The 25,677-nt window shown below is 43.6% G+C and overlaps 1 protein-coding gene across 2 annotated transcripts in view; it reads left to right on the forward strand.

Annotated features, from left to right (window-relative positions):
* The first annotated feature begins 1,563 nt into the window (after window positions 1-1,563).
* LOC126281500 (multidrug resistance protein homolog 49-like) overlaps window positions 1,564-25,677 on the forward strand; it is a 353,880-nt gene continuing 329,766 nt past the window's right edge. Inside the window, exon 1 of one of the 2 annotated variants that reach the window (XM_049980508.1) lies at window positions 1,564-1,847. In XM_049980508.1, coding sequence (XP_049836465.1) covers window positions 1,749-1,847 — 99 coding nt within the window. In that variant the 5' untranslated portion in view covers window positions 1,564-1,748. The remainder of the gene's footprint in view (window positions 1,848-25,677) is intronic. The other variant, XM_049980507.1, reaches the window with a different exon arrangement.

The raw sequence follows: 25,677 nt of genomic DNA on the forward strand, positions 1-25,677 counted from the left end.
AGGTGGCGCAGTACTTAGCACACTGTACTCGCATTTGGAAGGACGAGGGTTCAAACCCGCGTCCGGTAATCCTGGTTTGACCATGTCCAGGGCGAAACCCAATGCAACACCTCTGGGATGAGATGGAACGTCGATTTCACGCCAGGCTGTAGCCTACAATATAACTACCTTCTCTGGTTTCGGTTCTTGAGGAAGAATGGACTGCCACTTCGTCAGACACATAATTGAAAGTGTCTCCGGCACAGATCATGTCGTTATAAAGATGAAGACTCGACATATCACACATAAATGTCCACAAACAGGTGTCTGGGTACTTTTAACCAGACACTGTATTTGCGAAGATATTCTATATGACTGTTTCTTGATAATTTTGCTTAGCCTTCTCTACATCAGCAGCAACAGCTCTTCTAATAGTGAGGAGAGGGAGCTACTCCAACTATCAGGTAGAGTTTATCGACTGGAGTTGACTTCACACACCCCGACAATATTTGGACGGTCTCATTGATTGAAATATCAACGTGTTTGGTGTGAGTGGATGCACTCACGCTAAACCTAAACCAGTTCATTTCAGGAATGTTAATGTCCACATACCATTGACTCATAGATGCTTCTCTGAAAAAGAGTTCTTTGTCATCCTGATAAAATCATCGTCTACGAACTGCTCTTAATGTACGCAGAACAGAATCCTGTAAAACATGTTCATACCCCAACTGCTTTTGAACGGAACCATTTCATTGACCTGTTGTGGGCGGTTTTCTGCTTTTCATTTGACTCCCCCTCATTCAAGAATAATTATTTACACGATTCAACCCGCAAGCGTATCCGTGTAGGTTGTCCTTAGTCGATCAACTGAAAAGATTGCTGAGACCCGTGTTGAACATAGCTTGTAATTTTCTAGAGTTCCTTGCCGCATTAGACGGTTTTCATGTTACTTTATTTTGTGCAAATTATCTAAGGAACCTGGAAATCAATATACGTAACAATATAAACGCTTTTAGTAAATGTTTCTTGGCCGAGTTCATCGCTCAGCAAGAAGTACAAACTGGCGACCAGGGGGAACGTAGCAAGCACATCGACGCTACGACAGATTCCGACGCCCACGTCTTCGTGACCTCCGGTGCGCGGGCGCGGACGGCGAAGAGAGCGGCCCGCGGGGTGAGGGGATTTAAAACAGTCGCCCGCCCTCAGGAGCTCAGTTTCTCAGCGCACCTGACGATGGCGACATGTCTGATCGCCGAAATATTGTGCCCTTTGGACACTATGAACCGGCACTATACCCGCGGACTGTTCGAGCAACAAACACGCCGGGAGAAACTGAAGAATCACAGTAGTAATACTGATTATTTCGAAAGAAATGTGGCTTTGCCATGATCGATCTTTAGCCCTAGAAAATTTCATTTTCCCCTTCCCATTTCTGTCGTCCCAGGGGCTAATAACACCCAGGTTGGAAAAACAGCGTTAAAGATAACACGTTCAAATACACTGTAGTCGGCCCGACAGAAGGGTGGGGGATTTGGAGGGGGGGGGGGGGGGGCGCGGCTGGCGTGCTCACCAATCATATCGGCGTATCTGTTGTGCCGCCGCGAACGTGTCAGGTCAGGACGCGTGCTTCGCGCATTAGTGGGCCCGGGAAACGAGGCGCAACAGCTGGCCGTGGCGACCCTTCAGGGCTGCAGGGAAAACAGGATTTGCGAGTGGGCTTATCTTCTTTTTCCGAGATAGACTACTCGTTTCCACAAGTGCGTCGCATGCGTATTGAAAGTGCAGAGGCAGTTACGCGAAGTTCGCAAGAAGTGCAGCACCACAAGGAAGCTTGCAAAGGACATAAAGCCTGCACTAAAAATCAGGTAAAATTTGTAAATAGTTATAATTACCGAATTACAGAACACTATCGTGTTATATAGGGTGAGTCAGGAGGAAAGGTACATGCTTTGAGACGCAATAGTATTAGTGACTCTGAACGAAAAACTTCATATGGTCATATGCCCTATTGCAAATGGTTTCCGAGACAGAACACGTTTAATATCACTTTTATACGTTTTTCTTTAATAGCTCGAAAACCGAACACTCCAACGAAAACGTGTCTCAGTGCACAATTAAAGTAAATTAAATTTGCTACAAAAATGGTCCTATTTATTTTTTGTCTAGGGCTAACAGTTTGCGAGCAGAGATCGCGGGAATATTGAAGATATCGCGTGACGCGCGTGCGCTATAGCTTAGATACTTTTTGTAGGCCAGATTGTGGTAGTTTTCCACTTGATATACCACAAGCGCCCTGTATCAAAATGTTCGTCTCGACTTCCTCTATATTACTGTGGTGCATTGTAAACAATTACACTATGACAATGAATAATACAGAAAATAAATAGAAATGTACATTAAAAGTGTTCTATCTTGGAAACAATTTAGAATAGGACATATGTCCACATCAAGTATTTTGGTCAGAATCAGTAATGCTATCACATGTCAAAACACGTACCTTTCCTGAAACTTCCTGGCAGGTAGGAGACGAGGTACTGGCAGAAGTAAAGCTGTGAGGGCGGGGCATGAGTTGTGCCTGGGTAGCTCATTTGGTAGAGCACTTGGCCGCGAAAGGCAAAGGTCCCGAGTTCGAGTCTCGGTCCAGCACACAGTTTTAATCTGCCAGGAAGTTTTATATCAGCGCACACTCCGCTGCAGAGTGAAAATCTCATTCTGGAAGCATACCTTTTCTCCTGACTCACCCTACGGATCTATGAACATAGTTTGTTGTGTTATTCAAAGAGTTATACCAAAAAGATACAGTTTTTTAAATGGCACAATAGTTGTTTCTATCATGCACTGGAATCAGTAACACCACCGTTGTATACATCAATTTATATTACATTCCTATCACTTTTAGTTTGAGTGCTAGAACCCTTCAATGTTTCAGGGGCAGATACCACACGCTGTACATGACACATGGCTGTGTGGTGGGTGATGGATGTTCTGGCGGTGGGAAGTTGATTTAAATGAAATGTTCAAATATGTGTCCATGTTCCTGAATGCACAGTGCAATGCGCCTTCTAAAGGATCTGCGGACGAGATGTAACATCGCTGGTGTCACGGAGCAACATGCGTCCTCGATGCGCCGTTTTAGATCATCAGGTGATGTGGGCTCAGTGACATAAACAAGATCCTTTACATATCGCCACAAAAAGAAATCTAATGGTGTTAAATCGGGCTACATTGCGGGCCATGAATGAGGACCGTGGCGTCCCAACCACATTACTGTTAACCTGTTGTTTAGTTCTTCCACAACAGCATGCGCAGAATGGGTTGGGTGACCATTGTGCTGCATCCACGTATGGAATATTGTGTGTAGTCACCCATGTTCAAGGAGACCTCCCAAACTGTCGACTATAAACGAGCCATATAACTCACCTGTCAGTGTTCCTGGGAAGTAGTGTGGACCGATGATTTCATACCCAAGAATGCCACGCCATACATTAACGGACCACCTACATTGACGGTCGACTGGTCGTACCCCCCCGAGGATGGTTTGCGGCCCAGTAGTGCACGTTATGGCGATTCACTGCACCATAATTTGTGAACGTGGACTCGTCAGAGGACATAACACCTTATAAAGACTCCAGCGTGAAATTACGCATGGCCCATTCACAGAATGTAGCTCTCGCACGGAAAGTGTTCCCATGCAGTTCCTGGGTCAACGACAGGAGATACGGGTGAAACCTGTGGCCGTGTACTATACGCCACACATATGTGAGACTGACACCAGCGACTGCGGCAACGGCTCGTAAGCTGACATGAGGATTGTGGTGTACTGCAGCTAAAAGAAACTCCTCACTTCTTGCAGTCCTTTGTCTGTTACTGCACCGCATGTCGTTGTTCGGAGCGTAAGAACATAATGGCTGCCGGAGCTCTTCGCCTAGGATATCTCACGGCTTACACCATGGCTGCTTCAGTGGCATCGTGTCGGCACTCGCCGAGCATCAGCAACATCTCAACGTCCTCTTTGTTCGTGTATGCCATCTTCATCCGATGTCAGCAACTGTGGAATATTGAGCCCCGTTTGTTTGTGTGGCTCGAACTGTCGGGTATACGACCGTGTGCGGCGACAGTCGGCAGTCTAACAGCTCATCGAGAAAGCTTCTCATTCCGTGACACCGGCGACGTTACAACTCGGCCACACTACATTTAGAAGGCGCATTGCGTTATGGGCAGCGTGTGTGGTATCTGCCCCTGAAACTTTGAAGGGTTGTAGCTCCCAAACTAAAAGTCATAGGAATGTAATTTCAATTGACATATACAGAGCTGGTGTTACTGATTCAAGTGCATGACAGAAACAACTATTGCTCTGTGGTGTGCTTACTGTAAGACCTTCGGTACACACACCATCGGATTTTTTGACGTGTCGCTCTAACGAAGTAGGCGAGTGTCAGAAATATGTCTTGTGGTCTTATCGTGGCGTGTTTATCTTCTGCCGTTAGGTCAGACGATAGAAATGCCACTTGCTCGCTTAGAGTGGCTGATTGACGGTGACCTACTTTAAACAGAACTTGATTAATTTTCAAACACATTTATTAAAATAATAAAAATCATAGACATTACATAATTTGATTCTGAATGCTGTTTACAATTGACAATCTGAAGTTCCTTTGGTCTTGGTACGTTGATCTTATTCTCACATATCTCTGATACTTGACAAAGTGTCTATACGTTTCTCTTCATGGATATGTACAGGAAAATGATAATCTTAGGCGCAGACTGAAACTTGACTATAGACTGTTGCAGACAAATGTAGACTGTCTAATCTGTGGTCTGTACACTCGTTATAATACCTCGTACGTTCATGTATCACTGCGCGAGAGTGATCCGCGAGGAGAAAAGGTTCTACGTTAGCAGCAATCTCATTGGCTGCGTTACATATTAATACGCGGATCGGCAGAAGCAGAATTTGGTCCGTCTCTAAGACAGCGCCATCTCGTAGCGCGGAGACGGACGAGCGGTGCGCCCGCGCTGTTGTGCTTTGCGGGGCGCGCTCTGGTGGGAAAGTTTTGTACGCGCTGACTAGGCGGAACTATGTTCACAACAGGTCCCATTAAAAAATTTATGTCTTTTTGCTGTAACTCTTTGGATAATAGCACAATAAACTATGTTCATAGCTCCGCAGACAGTGTAACGTTTCTTATGATGACCTGCCGCAAGAAATATTTCTGTCGCCTATTACTTTGTAACTTACAGAGGCAAACACATTTAGTGAAACACACTGTATATATATCGAGATATATATCGAGCACTTTACAATTGTTAGTGCTAGGCATATCCACACTGAGTGACAAAGTCTTTCACTCAGAGTGCGGTTTCGCACGCTACAGATCATGCAGGTATCTCTCTACCTAAGCAAATACACACAGGAGTCTTAAAATACAAGATGTATCAAAAAGAAACATCCGATTTTTAAAAAATCAGAACTATTGTTTTTTGAGACAGGTGCGTGAACAACACACTGTTGGAAAGAGCAAACTTCGAGTTTTACATGGTTCTCGCGAGGTAGCAGCAGTGTGTGCCCGCTTAAATTCAAGTAAAAATGGTGTCGGGTCAACACAATGCGTTTTGTATTCTATGTTTTGCGCAGTGCGGGTCAGTAATAACTGGTTTGGTTTGGTTTGTTTGCGGAAGGAGACCAGACAGCGAGGTCATCGGTCTCATCGGACTAGGGAAGGACGGGGAAGGAAGTCGGCCGTGCCCTTTCAAAGGAACCATACCGGCATTTGCCTGGAGCGATTTAGGGAAATCACGGAAAACCTAAATCAGGATGGTCGGACGCGGGATTGAACCGTCGTCCTCCCGAATGCGAGTCCAGTGTGCTAGCCACTGCGCTACCTCGCTCGGTGCTCAGTAATAATTGCTCAGAGTCATTTCGTACTAGGTGTGGTGTGGATCCTCCAACAGCACAGAACATTACACGATGGAATGAACAAATCCGAGAAACAGACAAATCGCCGGGCGTCCCCGAGTGCCTGACACGGATGCAGAACGCCTTCGCCACAGTTTCACAAGGAGTACGCAGAAATCCGTTCGCCGTGCAGCTAGACAGCGCAACATGACCCCAACGTGTCTGGCGTGTGTTGCGTCGACATTTACACATGAAACAATTATTACTGACCCGCACAGCGCAAAACATAGAATACAAAACGCATTCTGTTGTCCCGACACCATTCTTACTAGAATTGAAGCGGGCACACGCTGCTGCTACCTACCGGGAACCATGCAAAACTCGAAAGTTTGCTCTTTCCAACAGTGTGTTGTTCACGCACCTGTCTCAAATAACATAATAGTTCCCTCTCATGTTGTACAACTTTATGTGGTTCTTCTATACCTCATATTCTCCGATAATGACGAATTACCTTTCCATTTAAATGAGATGTTGCCTCGTCACTAAACACTAAGCGTGGCAGAAAACTGTGGCTCTAAATGGCTCTGAGCACTATGGGACTTAACATCTATGGTCATCAATCCCCTAGAACTTAGAACTACTTAAACCTAACTAACCTAAGGCCATCACACAACACCCAGTCATCACGAGGCAGAGAAAATCCCCGACCCCACCGGGAATCGAACCTGGGACCGGGCGCGGGAAGCGAGAACGCTACCACACGACCACGAGATGCGGACGGAGAAAACTGTCATCCCCCATCTTGCCAACAACGTAATTACAGGACTCCACACGTTGTTGTTTGTCACCTTAACGAAGAGCTTGCAGTAATTGAATTTCGTACGATTTCATGTGTAAACGTCGACGCAACACACGCCAGACTGACATTGGGGTCATATTGAGCTGTCTAGCTGCACGAAATTCAATTATTGCAAGCTCTTCGTTAAGGTGACAAAGAACAACGTGTGGAGTCCTGCAATTACGTTCTTGGCAAGATGGGGGATGACAGTTTACTCCCACGCTTAGTGTTTAGTGACGGGGCAACGTTCCATTTAAATGGAAAGGTAATTCGTCATTATGTGAGAATATGGGGTACGGAAGAACCACATAAAGTTCTACAACATGAGAGGGACTCTTCAAAATTTAGTGTGTTTTGTGCAGTTTCACGGAAAAAGGTGTATGGTCCGTTTTTCTTTGCCGAGAACACTGTTACAGGAAGCACATATGTCGATACGCTTGAGAACTTTCTTTTCCCACACTTAGAGACTGATTCGAACGACGTCATTTACCAATGGCATAGGGTACCGCCACACGGGCATCTGGAAATGCGGGAAATTTTAAATCAAAGTATTACTGGACGATGGTTTGGTTGCACTGGACCAAATGATTCAGCCTTACATTTCCGGCCTCCAAGGTCATCGGACCTGACTGTGATGGTTTCTTGTGTGGGTTTGTAAGTGACTCTATTTATGTGTCTCCATTACAACAGCAATGAATTAACTGTTATGCTTTAACTCAAGACATGCTCGGTGCAACCGGGAACGATTTGAATGATGCATTAACATACGCCGTGCATCTCAAGGGGGGCATATTAACAGCTACGAAAAGGTATGAAATAATGTTTTTGAGTTCCTCGTTGATCAAAAACCAAAAGTCATTGTATATGTTGATCAAAAACCAAAAGTCATTGTATATGTTTGATAGTTTCAGAAATACAGGGTGTACGTAAAGTCCGGGAACATTTTCAATTATTTATTGCACAAGAACCAAATATTGTACAGATATCATACATAGGTCGTTTTGAAGAGAAATCCTGAAAGTTTTTTTTTTTTTCATGTATGTCGCCACAGTGTAGTTTGGTAAATTTGCCGATAGTCAGCGCTAGTCGCGAACATGGCGAGTTCCGGTGCGGAGCGATCTTTCTGTATGATGGAGTTCGACAACAACAAGTGTGCTACAGCTGATCAACAGATGTTTAGAACGAAGGACGGTATGAAGCCACCAACAAGGATTATTATTCGTCGAATATCAATAAATGAGGCTAAAAATTTTGGAGCTCTGGCTCCTGTGTAAGTAGCCAATCAGATTATTCTCCTGGTAAACTGGCGCAGTATCTCACGGAACGGGTACTCACTGCACCATTTGTTGTCTTCCTCTAGCCCCATCTCTCATGTCATGGCTCATGTGCTGTAATCTCAGACAAATTATGGAGTGCATCATGTGGAGGATTCTTACGACACCAAAGCCAGAAATATCACAGATGGTACAGCGCTTATGGCCATTCACTTCAAGTTAGCAGAGTCGTGCTGTCCGCAAAGATAGCTCTGGCTCTGACTTATACAGGGAGTGTAGTAGTGGACGCATCCCTGTGGTATGCCACCTCTAATGTCACAGACGGTTGATGTGGCTTCGCCAAATTAAACGACGTAGGTACACTCATGTATATTCGTAGAGAGCAGCTTCACCTAGGATGCCAAGAAGCCTAGCACAACCAGGCTCTCCTTTGAACGGGTAGCACTCAGGAAATACAGGTGGACGACTTGTCTGGCGAAGCGCTAATAAATCATAAACACAAACCTTCCGAGTGAATGAGTCTACCTTTTAGTGGAAACTATATAAAATTCCCTACGCTATTTCCTTAAATACTCCTTAAAATACAGGCAGAAAATCACTGTGAGAGATTTTAATTTATACTATACAGAGATAGCTATAGATTCTGGTCAAACGTCGCAGGTCTCTGGAGTTGTTACAATTCGTCATATCATTTGACCAAAACAGGTCGCGCTAGGGCACCATTCTAAGAGCACCAAACAAGGTATTTCTTCATCTTCGTGTTTAGTCGTCTTGGCACATTCTCTCTCTGGCTCGTACATATTGCGTTCGGACGTTGCCCCAATCTAATCACTGTTTTTAACACTTTATCTGCCATCGGGCGTCGGAGACTTGTGCGTGATCTTTAATATTTCCACTATTAGTACCTATACATTTTATTTTAATGAAATTATATAACTTTTCATAATTTGTCAAGTTAGTCGTAATTTTGGAAAAAAATTAAGAAAATTTACCTGTGGCGTTGTGTTAAAGTGTTGGTGTACGTTTCCTACCGTACGGACCTCGCATGCCCTTGCGGTTATACGCAATTTTTCGGGAACCAGATGTGTGTCTGCGCAGCGTCTGTTACGTCATTTGCCTTTGTTGACACGCATTGTTATTCTTTCAGTGTTCAACAGTCATCCTTGTGATAAGCACATGTTTATACTGGTGCATTATTTCACAACAGATGTCTGTTCTATAAACTGAAAATATTGCGGAGAAGAGGAATATCAGATGAGATAAGGGAATTGTTGTTGGAACAGTCTTCTGATTCTGAAAACCCACCTAGTGAATACAAATCTCCCAGTGATGATGATAATGAGGTAGATGTGCTCAAAATTCAGAACAAAACGAATCTCTTTACGAAGATGGAGAAGAATAATTTAGTGCAAATTTTGAGTGCGACTTTTTGTTTTGTCGTAATGGGAATGAAATATGGGCTACAGCTGCGCAATCTGGAATTTCTGATAGGTGGAGAAAAAAGGATGTATTGAAAGTAGACCAGGAACCTACAAGTTACTCGATTAGGAACTGTGAGGATGAAGGATATTGTTTTATGTTGTTCATCCGCGTACCCTCATCGAAAAAGTGTGTATGTGGAGCAACAAGGAAGGTCGAATCAACCGGCCGCTGTGGCCGAGTGGTTCTAGGCGCTTCAGTTTGGAACCGCGCTGCTGCTACGGACGCAGGTTCGAATTCTGCCTCGGACATGTCCTTAGGTTAGTTAGGTTTAAGTAGTTCTAAGTCTAGGGGACTGATGAACTCAGATGTTAAGTCCCATAGTCCTTAGAGCCATTTGAACCGTTGAAGGTCGAATCATTTACGGTGGCTGTGTGGATATAGATATGGATGAAGTGAAAAAGTTTATTGGTGTTCTCATCCTGACTAGAGTTTACTAGTCAAGAAATGAAGATAACAGTCGGCTTTAGAATTCTGAGAATGGCCGACCACTGTTCAAAGAAATTATGTCTCACAACCGCTTCCACGCTATTCTGCGGGTGTTGTGCTTCGACAGTGCAGCAGCCCGACGTGAACTTAGGTCAAGTGACAAACTGGAACTAATTAAAGAAGTTTTTGAAATGTGTGAAACTATCGTGAGGGATGCCTACCTTCCAGGATAGTTCATGACAGTGAACAGTTGGTCACATTTCGAGGTCGCTGTCCATTTCGACAATACATGCCATCAAAGCCTGGTAGATACGGAAGAATGTTCTGGCACTTTGGGACGGTAAAAGAAGATACTGCTAGAAGATAGAAGTGCATTTGGGGAAGGAGGGAGAAACAAGAGCTTTGCGAGTTGGAGAGAATGCTGTGAAAACCCTGGTGATGTAGTAGAAAAGCCTGGAACTGCCTGCCGATTTTATTACACCTAAAGGACGTGAAATAGGGCGCTAAACTCTATGTTATTTGGTTTTCAACCAGTTGTGATGATAGTCTCTTATGTTCCTAAGAAGAAAGAAGTTGTCACCATCTTCAACTCTCTTCATGACCAACCACGGCATCATCATCACAAGTTAAAAAAGCCTGAAGTTATAATGACGTACAATGCCACAAAGGGCGGCGTTGACACCATGGATCAGAAGGAGCGATGCTACAGTGTGAAGAGAAATGCAAGACGTTGGCCATTGGCAGTTTTCTTCAACTTGACCGATGTAATTGTAATGAATGCATACATAATTTGGCTGATGCTGCCTAAAAAACTATGAGACGTCAAACTTTCATCATCAATTTGGGAAAGCAACTAGCAGGTGTAAGGAATTCAATGAGTTCATTAATAGCATCGCATCCAGGAAGGATAGTGAAATCAACAGCAAAGAAAAGCAGATGATGTGCAAGTTGTGCACGGGCCTGTAAGACCCGACTGGTAGGCAGCGCTATACAGATTTTCTGGCAAGAAGAGGGTTAATTACTATCGACAGCGCATAGTTGGCAATGCCAAATTCTTTACAGAATTCCGTTTTTCATCAACTGTCTAGACAGATTGATCTTCATTTTAAGCGAAAAAACCGTTTATTTTTCCGTCTCTGTTTCTCTGCCGTTGCGCGTGAATTTGCTGTACTGAAAATCAAAAAAATGAAATGGGTAGACATAAAATTCACTGATTCTGACATACGATTAACCCTCTTTGACACACCAGCCACCGAATTTGGAAATTGGTCGGAATCATTTCGCAATAGCAGCACCCAAAGACAAATGGTAATACAGCAACAGCAACTAATGTGTATTTTGTGATCTTGAAAAAAATTCACCATTGTTGCGACTACAGAAAGGTGGCGTGTATGTTTGTCCGAGAAGCGAAGTCTTTTAGTTTTAAGCAATTTCTGTTTTGTTTTAAAGGAAAAAAATACAAATTATATAGTATTTTGTGAGGAGCGCGGTATTATTTTGTGTTAATCGATTTTTCTTAGTAAACGTTTTTCACTATATTTTACAACAATTTAATTTTTTGTTCTTCTCGTGTCAGAAACATGCGTAGATGCACAGTTAACGTGTCATATAGTCCTTGACCAAAATTTGGCGACTTCCAGTCCATTTTCTGTCGCTTGATGGAGGTCTTCTGCAGTACAGGAGGCTGGACACAGCTGACGCTGACGCACGTCCTGGATCAGTCTGGACTTTTCCACAATCGCACTTAATAATGTTTTCTGTATCTTAGCCCCATGTTGCCAGATTAAGCGTTGATCTACCCACTACTGATTTCAGTCTATTCAAAGATTTCCAGGTCATCCATTCCTCGTCATACCCTGCAAAGAGAGTTTCAGAAACTCCTTTCCAATCAGAGAAAAATGAAGTCTTATTCCTCCGAAGTTGCATTCCGTCATTTTCAGCAGTGGTAGTAAGTAATATCTACGAATACGGTTCGTGCCCTTACACGGGATAGACAGATTTGTTCTTGTTCCTCTTTCTTTCTTTCCTCATTCGCCGCAATTTCTCTCCGAATGGGAGGTGGTGGTATTCCTGTAAGGTGGTAAATCCGTTCGACAGGAGTAGATTTCAGACAACCTGTAATAATTCTGCAGGTGTTATTGAGAGTTACGTCTACCTGTTTAGCATGAGATGAATTATACCGAATAGGACAGCCTTACTCGGCTGCAGAAAAGACTAAGGCAAGTGCAAAGGTTCGGATGGTTTCAGTTTGACTGCTCCACTGTGATCCGGCCAATTTTCGTAACAGATTGTTCCTGGTGGAAACTTTCAACTTGCAATTCATGCAGTGTCTCTTGAAAGTAAGAGATCTGTCCGGCGTCACTCCTAGGTATTTTGGAGTGCAACAATGTTGTAACTCAACTCCTGACCATTTTAACATCAAATTACGAGTAGTTTCTCTATTTCTCAAATAAAGGCACACACTTCAATCTTTGTGGGGTTTGGTTTAAGCTGGTCTGTACTGTAGAATCTTGACAGATCTTCAAGGCCATTCGTGAGGGTGTTCTCCACTGATTCAAAGTCTGAGCTGTGAGTGGCAAGAGCAAGGTCATCTGCATACAAGAAACTCATTGTGCGGGGGACTATAGGTTGGTCGTTTGTATAGATGTTGAACAGGATTGGAGCCAACACGATTCCTTGGGGAAGACCGTTTTCCTGTAGTTTCGATGGACTGCTCAGCTCTTGAAAGTGAACGAAGAACCTACGGTTTTGCAGAATTACTGCGATGAATCTAGTTAGGCTAAAATATTTGGTCGTATTTTATGCCTTGAGGAGTAGTAACTCGTGTTTGACAGTGCCATAGGCCGCTGATAAGTCGGCAGATACCACGCTGTCACCTCACGAGCTTCAAACCCATCTTCTATGAACTGCGTAAGATTTAGCAGTTGTCCAGTGCAGCTTTGACCAGGACTAAATCCACCTTGTTGATGTCTTAGAAAGCGATTTAAGGTCATTCTTTCCAGCAGTTTGTATAGATGACAGAGTAATAAAATTGATCTAAAATTCTTTGGATTGTTGCCTTCCTTACCACGTTTCTGCAAAGCAATCACTCGAATCTTCCCGTCATATCTTTGGAATGGACATCTGTTCACACAATTATTAAAGACTTGCGGAATTCTTTTTCTTGTCGTTATGCCAAAGTGCCTAATTTGCTGTATTCTTACACCATCCAAGCCAGCTGATATTTCCTTTCATACTTTGTTTAATATCTTTATCTAATTTTTCCACGCTGAATGATCTTGTAAGCAGACTGTTCTCTTCTTGCTCTTCTCTTCTCAATTTTGGCTTTTTGGATTTGTGGGTTGTCTTCGCGTTCAGCAGCAACTGATGTGCTATTTTATTGGCTGTAATGTTATGGTGTACAGTAGTCATAGATGGATCATTACTTACATGTTTCAGGAATCTCATAGCTTTATGACTGTCTCTTTATAAATCCAAGTTTTCTATGGTCTAAATCTATTGATTCCTTGTTATCCTTCTTATAGAAGTAACGAGTTTGTTATCTGCTTCCACAGTTCCTTCAAGGAAATGATCTTCTTCAAGTAACGTCCTGTATTCGGTGACTAGGGTGGCTTGGTCTGATGTAAGTCCTGGAATGTAAGATGTCCGACAGCAACGAGGAATTGAAACAATTTACTTACATCAACTGATTGTAAGTCCAAAATTTGTCATTCGTGAATTGGGCTCTGTAGTGGAATCCAAACCCAAATACTTTTATTGTCATTATTAGTTGGGTCTCTCGAAAAATTATGAGAATTCATTCTCTCATTTTCTGGAAACACATTCTGAAAAATCGTCTTACAGCAGTGCGTAACAGAAACCCTCGCTGGACTGCAGCTACAGAGGAGCGACGTAGAGAGAGTTGGGTAGCGCGTCGATCAGAACCGAGGCCCACGAGAAAGACAGCGCGCGGCGCGTACGTCACGAAGGTAGTCCTGAACTCGCTCGCTCGCTCAGCTCAGCAGACAAAATGCGTTTCTAAACCTGTTAACTCGCAGCTGGGCGTCTAAGTACTAACGAGAATTGCATCTTCCACTGGTATCTGCTATTATGAAGTCTTACTGATTAAGGGGGGTAGGACGTCAAACGGGATGACTTGGAGCAGGAGAGACACCACAGGACATTTTAATTTCCACTGTCTATACTTTTACAAATAAATTCATAAAACTTTGTCAGAATGACCAGAAAGGATTTAATATTTACACTTATAGTGGTGGAAGTTCAAAAATATAAGAAAATAATTTATTTTTTTACATTTGTATTTCACCTTTTTTTCACTTACCATTGGCTGCATTTGTTGCTCTAGGTACACTTTTCTTCAAAAGTAAGGGATATTCTATGATGAATTTTGCACAGCATACAAACCATACTTACAGGTGTATGAAACTCTAGAATTTTCCACATTTTTTAAAAACTGTGGTAAAATTGAGATAATTAACTATAAAATTTGAGTTTTTTCTAAACATGAAGTTTAAAATATAACAGCACATTCATTATTTCAGAAATTAAATAATTTCTAGAGGTTCATACACCTATAAGTATGGTCTGTATGCCGTGCAAAATTCATCGAAGAATCTCTCTTACTTATGAAGAAACGTGTACCTATAGCAACAAACTCAGCTAATAGAAGTGAAAAAAATGATTAACTTTCACATGTAAAAAAAAATTGTTATGTTTTTAAACTTCCACTGCTATGATTGTGAAACCTGAATCCTTCCTGGATTTTATGAATTTATTCGTTAAAATATAGAGAGTGGAAATTAAAATGTCCTGTGGTGTCTCTGCTGCTCCAAGACGGCCCGTTTGACATCCTACCCCTCTTAACAGTATTACAGCAAAATTTAATTTAAGGTCAATACTCGATATAAATGTCATAACGGCTTGTTTATAGCATTTAGTCTCTTCTGCTTTCATTACATGTTGGAAGTGGTGCCTTATGCAACTGATATGCATTTAAGCATGATGTTATTTTATTGTATGCCAGTATATCTATAACAAATTATGAGTAGGTCCATGTACTTCGCATCATTATAGGACTAATAACAGTAAGATTCCATAATAGCGGATTCCAGTACAAGATTCAGTTTCAGTTCTAGTTTGTACTCACACGCTTCGTTACGAGTTAACAGGTGTAGAAACGTAGTTTGTCTGCTGAACTGAGCGAGCGAGCGAGCGAGCGAGCGCAGGACTTACGCGCCGTGGCCTGTTTTTCTCGTAGGCCTTGATCAGAACACAGCTTCGAAAACTACGCTGGCCGCTCGTGGCTCCGCATGAGAGACAAGGCAGCCTGGACAGGTTCAAGGACAGGGCTAAATGGCGCTAAACTGTTTGTCACGCAGCAGTTGACGGCTGTGTCGGACGACTCCGGCGCCGGCAGCGTAAGGCAGATGCCGAGTTGCAGTGGCAACTTTAAACGTCTGTACTTATTGTAAATTAAAGTCCCCCGCCACTTTTTTCTGCCTGTAAATGAAGGCTAATCTCAAGAACTACTGTACAGTTTTTGATACGGTTTTCAATAGCAGATAGAATGATTCACGAAGAAGAATTGTTTACACGATTTACAATTATATGAAGTACATTCAAATGAAACCTGGTTAGTTTGTCTGCTTTTGCCTTATACGTAAGGTGGTACCACATAACTGCGGATATGGTGGTGTCATCTATTGGTAGAGAGACTGACGCATGCCCATCCTTTGATGGTGCATAGCACCAGTGTGGTTTCACGCCGAAGAGAAGGTGGTCACGCAAATTATCGTCCACTACCGAACATGCAGGCGACTAAGCAGGAACAACGAGGAGTGATTCGATTTCTGGCGGCAGAGGGAGTTGGAAGTTGGAGGCCGTGAAATGTATCGACGGATGAAGATTGTGTACGGTGAGTACAGTCTGAGTCATTCGAGTGTTGTTGAGTGTCGCAAACGATTCCTTGAGGGCCGCGAGTCACTGGAAGACGATGCTCGTCATGGACAGGCTCATCGTGTCATCACACCGGAAATGGTTGCGGAAGTGAATGTTTCAGTCTTGGACAACCGCAGAATCACCGTGGACGAGATCCATCGGTTACTGGATATTAGCGTGGGCACCGCCCATACCATAATGCATCAACACTTGAACTTTCAAAAACTCTGTGAGCAGTGGGTTCCCCACCAACTGATCGCCGAACAGCGGAGTCCTTGGAGCTGTCCTTGAGTCGTCTGCAACGTTATCATGAAGAGGAATACGGCTTTCTGTCGTGTATTGTCACAGGTGGCGAATCATGGTGTCACCATTTTGAACCAGAAAGCAAGCGTCAGAGCAAGCAGTGGAAACATACGACTTCACCACCTCCTAAGAATTCAAAGGCAGTGCACACCAGTTCTGGTAAGGCCATGATGTCCTTCCTTCTTGACCACAAGGGCCCACTGCTTGTCGAGTTCCTGGAACGGGGAACCACCATCAATGCCCAGCGTTATCAAGCCACTTTACAGAACCATAGTCGAGCCATCAAGTCGAAACGCCGAGGCATGTTGTCCAATGGCGTTATCCTCCTATGATAATGCCTGCCCACACACGGCCAATGCGGTGAAGACGGCATTGTAGCAGATTCGATGGGAAACTCTGGAACATCCACCAGTCCCGACCTTTCCCTGTGTGACTTTCATGTGTTTGGACCTCTAAAACAAGCTGTTGGCGGACATCGATCCGCAACGGACGACGAAGTGTGTGACTGGATCCAGGCCTGGATCAGACAGCAGCCTACTAGCTTCTTCAAGGATGGAATCGACCGACTAGTGTCCCAATAGGGTAAACGTGCCAACAGTTTTGGCGACTATTTTTGAGTATGTATACTGTGTAAACTATATCTTTGACTTAATAAAATCTTAACCGTTACTTTACACTAGTGACCGGGTTTCATTTGAATGCCCCTTATAGTTTTGTTGTATGGCTGATTTGAGGGCACACCGCCTCCAGCGGAGCTGTTCTAACTGGGCTGGTGAAAGGAAGCTTTGTCTTTTATTTTTTTACTTTACTTTATGTCGCTTTGAAGGTGCAGCAGGTGTAGCTTGGAGTTTCTTACGGCCTTCCGACAGCGTTGGTTATTATTCCTCGAGAGGAGGTGTGTGCATTTACTGCCAGATACAGCCTCCTTTATAGCTCACCAGCTCACAGTTCCCACCGCTGCCACAAGATATCGGCCCAAACCACAATTAAATATCGAACTGATATCACACGATCATTATTACTACAATTAACACTTAACATATTTTTGCAGAATTACATGTCCTTCAGATAACTGAACATGTCACAAAAGGTGACGTGTTCAGTTATGCAACGTCAACGGCGGCAGTGTTTCCGGATCTTCAGAATGCCTACGATAAAATCTGGCAATCGAATTTGGTGCACAAAATATTGATGCAAATATCTCAGACGTCTACATTAAATTGTTCGATGACTTTCTACAGAATAGGTCCCTCTCCGTGGCCAAACAGAGGATATGATCCAGCTTTAAATACATGTTGGCGGGCATGGCACAGAGCTCGGACTTATCACCTCTTCAATATTTATGTTAATGACATGCCTAGGGAGCCACACTGCCAGCTAACTCCATATACTGATGACAGGGCAATTTTTACCAATCACCGCAACAAAGATACGTTAACCGTCGTCCGTCACAATTCAACAAGAGCGCCAAATGGAGCAGGAGCCACGAGATAGCGCTAAACAATGAGAAGACGACTGCTATATGTATCACCAAGAAGAGGACCATAGTACAATATAACGTTAACATGAACGGCACCCGCATTTCGTGATCACCAGTCTCAAAGTATCCATGAGTGAAGGGATTCCAGACTTATCTTCCACCGATACGCAGAGCACGTTAGATAGAGGAAGTCAAGCTGATGACGGCGCTGAGCCCCTTCTTAATTAACAGGGGCCGGAGGCTGAAACCGAGGCTGTGACTTCCGCACTCCATCATACACTACTGGCCTGTAAATTGCTACGCCAAGAAGAAATGCAGATGATAAACGGGTATTCATTGGACAGATATATTATACTAGAACTGACATGTTATTACATTTTCACGCAATTTGGGTGCATAGATTCTCAGAAATCAGTACCCAGAACAACCACCTCTGGCCTTAACAACGGCCTTGATACGCCCGGGCATTGAGTCGAACAGAGCTTAGATGGCGTGTACAGGTACAGCTGCCAATGCAGCTTCAACACGATACCACAGTTCATCAAGTGTAATGACTGGCGTATTGTGACGAGCCAGTTGCTCGGCCACCATTGACCAGACGTTTTCAATTGGTCAGAGGTCTGGAGAATGTGCTGGCCAGGGCAGCAGTCGAAAATTTTCTGTATCGAGAAAGTCCAGCACAGGACCTGCAACATGCGGTCTTCCATTAACCTACTAAAATGTAGCGTTTCGCAAGGATCGAATGAAGGGTAGACCAACAGGTCGTAACACATATGAAATGTAACGTCCACTGTTCGAAGTGCCGTCAATGCGAACAAGAGGTGACCGAGACGTGTAACCAATGGCACCCCATACCATCACGCCGGGTGATAGGCCAGTATGGCGATGACGAATACACGCTTTCAATGTGCGTTCACCGCCATGTCGCCAAACACGGATGCGACCATCATGAAGCTGTAAAAGGAACCTGGACTCATCCAAAAAATGAGGTTTTGCCATTCGTGCACCCAGGTTCGTCGTTGAGTGCACCATGGCAAGCGCTCCTGTCTGTGATGCAGCGTCAAGGGTAACCGCAACCATGGTCTCCGAGCTGATAGTCCATGCTGCTGCGAACGTCGTCGAACTGTTCGTGCAGATGGTTGTTGTCTTGCAAACATACCCATCTGTTGACTCAGGGATCGAGACGTGGCTGCACGATCCGTTACAGCCATAGGGGAAAGATGCCTGTAATCTCGACTGCTAGTGATACGAGGCCGTTGAGATCCATCACGGCGTTCCGTATTACCCTCCTGAACCCACCGATTCCATATTCTGCTAACAGTCATTGGATCTCGATCAACGCGAGCAGCAATGTGGCGATACCATTTACCGCAATCGCGATAGGCTACAATCCGATCTTTATCAAAGTCGGAAAGGTGATGGTACGCATTTCTCCTCCGTACACGAGGCATCACGACAACGTTTCACCAGGCAACGCCGGTCCATTGCTGTTTGTGTATGAGAAATCGGTTGGAAACTTTCCTCGTGTCAGCACGTTGTAGGTGTCGCCACCGGCGCCAATCTTGTGTGAATGCTCTGAAAAGCTAATCATTTTCATATCACAGCATCTTCTCCCTGTCGGTTGAATTTCGCGCCTGTAGCCCGTCATCTTCGTAGTGTAGCAATTTTAATGGCTGGCAACGATTACTAGCACAAGAATGCAGACTAGTGAACGCACCCAAAACACTGCGTTTTTTCGAAGTATGCGTGTGCCTCCGCTAATGAAGGTTACATTACATCAGGATAGCAACATGCCTTTCATGAAACCTGTCATCAGGGAGATCGCGCGACTGTTGTATCGAAACGTGGATTCCATCCGTGACACAATATGACGTCTATGAACCATCGGAACCAAACACTTTCGAGACTGTAGCATTACCATGTACCCATAACGCTCCGGCTTGGATTACGGATAATTCCTAGTGTCGACCTTGTGTATCTTGCTCAGGAGACTGACCACGCCCCTGCTCTTGAGGAATAATTACCGACATCGTAGGAGGGCGGTGAGAAACCCCAGTTCCGCCTGCCGCACCTTCAAAGTGAAGTAAAGTAGAGTAATGAAAAAAAAACAAAGCTCCCTTACACCACTCCAGTTAGCTCAGCTCCGCTGCTGACACAAAAACAATAATTAAATTTATATATACAAACCTTCCTTGTGAATCAGACTGCCTACCAAGGAAAATCTTATTAAATACGTGCAATATTCCTTGAGATTAGCCTTCACATAAAGACAGAAAGCATGGCAGGAGACATTCATTTATAATACCTATAGATGTTTAAATGAACTACTGGCCATTAAAATTGCTACACCACGAAGATGACGTGCTACGGACGCGAAATTTAACCGAAAATTCAAACGGCTCCGAGCACTATGGGACTTAACATCTATGGTCATCAGTCCCCTAGAACTTAGAACTACTTAAACCTAACTAACCTAAAGACATCACACAACACCCAGTCATCACGAGGCAGAGAAAATCCCTGACCCCGCCGGGTATCAAACCCGGGAACCCAAATTTAACCGACAGGAAGAAGACACTGTGATATGCAAATGATTAGCTTTTCAGAACATTCACACAAGGTTGGCGTCGCTGGCGACACCTACATCGTGCTGACATGAGGAAAGTTACCAACCGATTTCTTATACAAATACAGCAGTTGAACGGCATTGCCTGGTGAAACGTTGTCGTGATGCCTCGTGTAAGGAAAATAAATGCGTACCATCACGTTTTCAACTTTGATGAAGGTCAGATTGTAGCATATTGCGATTGCGGTTTATCGTATCGCTACATTGCTGCTCGCGTTGGTCGAGATCCAATGACTGTTAGCAGAATATGGAACCGGTGGGTTCAGGACGGTAATATAGAACGCCGTGCTTTATCCCAACGGCCTCGTATCAGTAGCAGTCGAGATGACAGGCACCGTATCCGCATGGCTCTAACGGATCGTGCAGCCACGTCTCGATCCCTGATTTAACAGATGGGGACGTTTGCAAGCCAACAACCATCTGCACGAACAGTTCGACGACGTTCGCAGCAGCATGGACTACCAGCTCGGAGACTATGGCTGCGGTTACCCTTGACGCTGCATCACAGACGCGAGCGCCTGCGATGGTCTACTCAACGACGAACCTGGGTGCACGAATCGAAAAACGTCATTTTTTTCGGATGAATCCAGGTTCCGTTTACAGCGTCATGATGGTCGCATCCGTGTTTGTCAACATCGCGGTGCACGCACATTGGAAGCGTGTATTCGTCATCGCCATACTGGTGTATCATCCGGCGTGATGGTATGGGATGCCATTGGTTACACGTCTCGGTCACCTCTTGTTCGCATTGACGGTACTTTGAACAGTGGAAGTTAGTTTTCAGATGTGTTACGATCCGTGGCTCTGCCGGCTGGAGTGGCCGTGCGGTTCTACCCGCTACAGTCTGAAGTCTAGCGACCGGTCGCAGGTTAGAATCCTGCCTCGGGCATGGATGTGTGTAACGTCATTAGGTTAGTTAGGTTTAATTAGTTCTAAGTTCTAGGCGACTGATGACCTCAGAAGTTAAGGCGCATAGTGCTCTTGGCCATTTGAACCATTTTTGAACTAGTGGCTCTACCCTTCATTCGATCCCTGCGTAACCATACATTTCAGCAGGATAATGCACGACCGCATGTTGCAGGTCCTGTACGGGCCTCTCTGGGTACAGAAAATGTTTAGCTAACACTTGGTTTAAGAATCATGAAAGAAGGTTGTATACGTGGAAGAACCCTGGGGATACTAAAGGGTATCAGATAGATTATATAATGGTAAGACAGAGATTTAGGAACCAGGTTTTAAGTTGTAAGACATTTCCAGGGGCAGATGTGGACTCTGACCACAATCTATTGGTTATGACCTGTAGATTAAAACTGAAGAAACTGCAAAAATGTGGGAAATTAAGGAGATGGGACCTGGATAAACTGAAAGAACCAGAGGTTGTACAGAGTTTCAGGGAGAGCATAAGGGAACAATTGACAGGAATAGGGGAAAGAAATACAGTAGAAGAAGAATGGGTAGCTCTGAGGGATGAAGTAGTGAAGGCAGCAGAGGATAAAGTAGGTACAAAGACGAGGGCTGCTAGAAATCCTTGGTAACAGAAGAAATAATGAATTTAATTGATGAAAGGAGAAAATATAAAAATGCAGTAAATGAAGCAGGCAAAAAGGAATACGAACGTCTCAAAAATGAGATCGACAGGAAGTGCAAAATGGCTAAACAGGGATGGCTAGAGGACAAATGTAAGTGTGTAGGAGCTTATCTCACTAGGGGTAAGATAGATACTGCCTACAGGAAAATTAAAGAGACATTTGGAGAGAAGAGAACCACGTATGAATATCAAGAGCTCAGATGGCAACCCAGTTCTAAGCAAAGAAGGGAAGGCAGAAAGGTGGAAGGAGTATATAGAAGGTTTATACAAGGGCGATGTGCTTGAGGACAATATTATGGAAATGGAAGAGGATGTAGATGAAGACGAAATGGGAGATACGATACTGCGTGAAGAGTTTGACAGAGCACTGAAAGACCTGAGTCTAAACAAGGCCCCCGGAGTAGACAACATTCCATTAGAACTACTGACGGCCTTGGGAGAGCCAGTCATGACAAAACTCTACCAGCTGGTGAGCAAGATGTATGAGACAGGCGAAATACCCTCAGACTTCAAGAAGAATATAATAATTCCAATCCCAAAGAAAGCAGGTGCTGACAGATGTGAAAATTACCGAACTATCAGTTTAATAAGTCACAGCTGCAAAATACTAACGCGAATTCTTTACAGACGAATGGAAAAACTGGTAGATGCGGACCTCGGGGAGGATCAGTTTGGATTCCGTCGAAATGTTGGAACACGTGAGGCAATACTGACCTTACGACTTATCTTAGAAGAAAGATTAAGAAAAGGCAAACCTACGTTACGAAGCATTTGTAGACTTAGAGAAAGCTTTTGACAATGTTGACTGAAATACTCTTCTTCAAATTCTAAAGGTGGCAGGGGTAAAATACAGGGAGCGAAAGGCTATTTACAATTTGTACAGAAACCAGATGGCAGTCATAAGCGTCGAGGGGCATGAAAGGGAAGCAGTGGTTGGGAAAGGAGTGAGACAGGGTTGTAGTCTCTCCCCGATGTTATTCAATCTGTATATTGAGCAAGCAGTAAAGGAAACAAAAGAAAAATTTGGAGTAGGTATTAAAATTCATGGATAAGAATTAAAAACTTTGAGGTTCGCCGATGACATTGTAATTCTGTCAGAGACGGCAAAGGACTTGGAAGAGCAGTTGAACAGAATGGACAGTGTCTTGAAAGGAGGATATAAGATAAACATCAACAAAAGCAAAACGAGGATAATGGAATGTAGTCAAATTAAATCGGGTGATGCTGAGGGAATTAGATTAGGAAATGAGACACTTAAAGTAGTAAAGGAGTTTTGCTATTTAGGAAGTAAAATAACTGATGATGGTCGAAGTAGAGAGGATATAAAATGTAGACTGGCAATGGCAAGGAAAGCGTTTCTGAAGAAGAGAAATTTGTTAACATCGAATATAGATTTATGTATCAGGAAGTCGTTTCTGAAAGTATTTGTTTGGAGTGTAGCCATGTATGGAAGTGAAACATGGACGATAAATAGTTTGGACAAGAAGAGAATACAGAAGAATACTGAAGATAAGGTGGATAGTTCACGTAACTAATGAGGAGGTATTGAATAGGATTGGGGAGAAGAGAAGTTTGTGGCACAACTTGACTAGAAGAAGGGATCGGTTGGTAGGACATGTTTTGAGGCATCAAGGGATCACAAATTTAGCATTGGAGGGCAGCGTGGAGGGTAAAAATCGTAGAGGGAGACCGAGAGATGAGTATACTAAGCAGATTCAGAAGGATGTAGGTTGCAGTATGTACTGGGAGATGAAGCAGCTTGCACAGGATAGAGTAGCATGGAGAGCTGCATCAAACCAGTCTCAGGACTGAAGACAACAACAACAACAACATGAATACCCATTTATCATCTGCATTTCTTCTTGGTGTAGCAATTTTAATGGCCAGTAGTGTATGTCGCTGCAACTCTACAACTGCCATATGCTGATCGCGACAGAGTGGTCCGAAAGAACCGTGCGAGAAAAAACAGTGTAGTATCGTTTAACGTGACCCTGAACCTGCCCAGGCCGCATTGCTTCCCCGCCGGAGCCACGCGTAGACAGCGCAGTTCCCGAAGCTCTGCCCTGATCGACGCACTACTCTAAGCGCTCTGCATTGATCCTCTGTAACTGCAGTGCACCATGTGTTTCTGTTGCACAGCACTGTGGGACGAATTTGCAGAGTGTGTTTCCAACAAATGAGGGAATGAATCACCATAAATCTGCGATAGACCCAACTTATAATGACAATGAAATTATTTGGGTTGCAATTCCCCTAGAGAGTCCAAAGCGCAGATGACACATTTTCCGCTTTGAGTCAGTTGTTACAAATAAATTGTTGTAAAATACACTGAAAAACGGTTATATAGAAAAATTGGTTTACACGAAACAATACTTCGCTCCTGACAAAATACTGCGTAATTTTATATTTTTTTCTACGGAAAGTTTTCGCTTATCTGACAAACATATATACCAGCTTCCTGCAGCGGCGATAACGGCCGATTTATTTCCTTTTTTTTTGTTCCTTTCTTTTTTTTAAGACAACAAAATAAACAGTAGGTGCTGATGCTGTAACAAAAAAAAAGTTCAAATGTGTGTGAAATCTTATGGGACTTAACTACTAACGTCATCAGTTCCTAAGCTTACACAGTACTTAACCTAAATTATCCTAAGGACAAACACACACACGCATGCCCGAGGGAGGACTCGAACCTCCGCCGGAACCAGCCGCACAGTCCATGACAGCATGCTATATCACCAATTGTCCGTGGGTACTGCTGTTGCGAAACGATTCCGGCCAGTTCTCGAATTCACTGATTGGTGTGTCAAAGTAGTCGAATTGTATGTCGGACTCGGTGATTTTTATGTCACAGTCAATTCGCTATTTTTTTTAAGCACCGTAAATTTACACGCAGATAAATCGCGACGAAAACAAATAGCTATTTCATGTAAAATGATGATGAAGCTGCCTGGATACTTCATGAGAAACGGAATTTTGTAAAGAGATTGACTTTGCCAACTATACGCTGTCGACTGTATCTAAAAACAGAGAATTAATTGCGGTAACTTCCGAGACCAGCCAGAGAGAAAATGTGTGGGAACAGCTATACACGAAGATGTAGAAATGTTTGTTTTGTGGAAGGAATTTGGCTCTTAGAACAGTGCCAAAGCGTGACCTCTATTGCTGAAAAGATATGTGAACTCGTAACTTCTATGAGTATTAATTTTCAGCAATTGTAGGAGGATTTCAGATTTTATACGAACTAAACGACACTATGTTAAAAATGTTTGGTATAAGGTTGCCCAATTTTTTTGGACTATGACTACAGTAGGTTGCACTCTATGCTGCCTTCTACGCTTGAGTAATGAAGCTTGGATGGTGAAACGACTGGGTTATCAATTTGGCGAGGAAAATGTAAACGGACAATTATCGTTCATAATTGTCCGGCACACCCAGAAAATAAGTTAAAAGCTATAAAGCTTACACTTTTTCTTCAGAAGACTGCAATCTTCTACAACCGTGTGCTCAAGGCACTGTGTGAAATTTTGCTAGCGAATGCAGTTGCTCTAAAAATATTTACCCGAAGTCGATGCAAAAGAAAATTAGTCTGGCAGCTGAGTAGATTCATTAGTATGTTGCGCTCTGCTAGGAATCTGTCGACAACAGACACACTGCAAATTGTTTTCCCCATGTGAGATTCTCCAAGGTACCAGTTTTTGTGGCACCTCGAGGATCGGTGGATACTAAATCTGAACTGACGTTTCATGAAAGTTTTGCGGAAGTTTCTATATCATTAGATTATCCTACAGTTTTTTTAGAAGAATTTGTTGCAGTTGATGGTTCCACGCCTATTAGTCGAAACGAAG

This window comes from Schistocerca gregaria, chromosome 7 (genome assembly GCF_023897955.1).
Source record: "Schistocerca gregaria isolate iqSchGreg1 chromosome 7, iqSchGreg1.2, whole genome shotgun sequence".
NCBI lineage: Eukaryota > Metazoa > Arthropoda > Insecta > Orthoptera > Acrididae > Schistocerca > Schistocerca gregaria.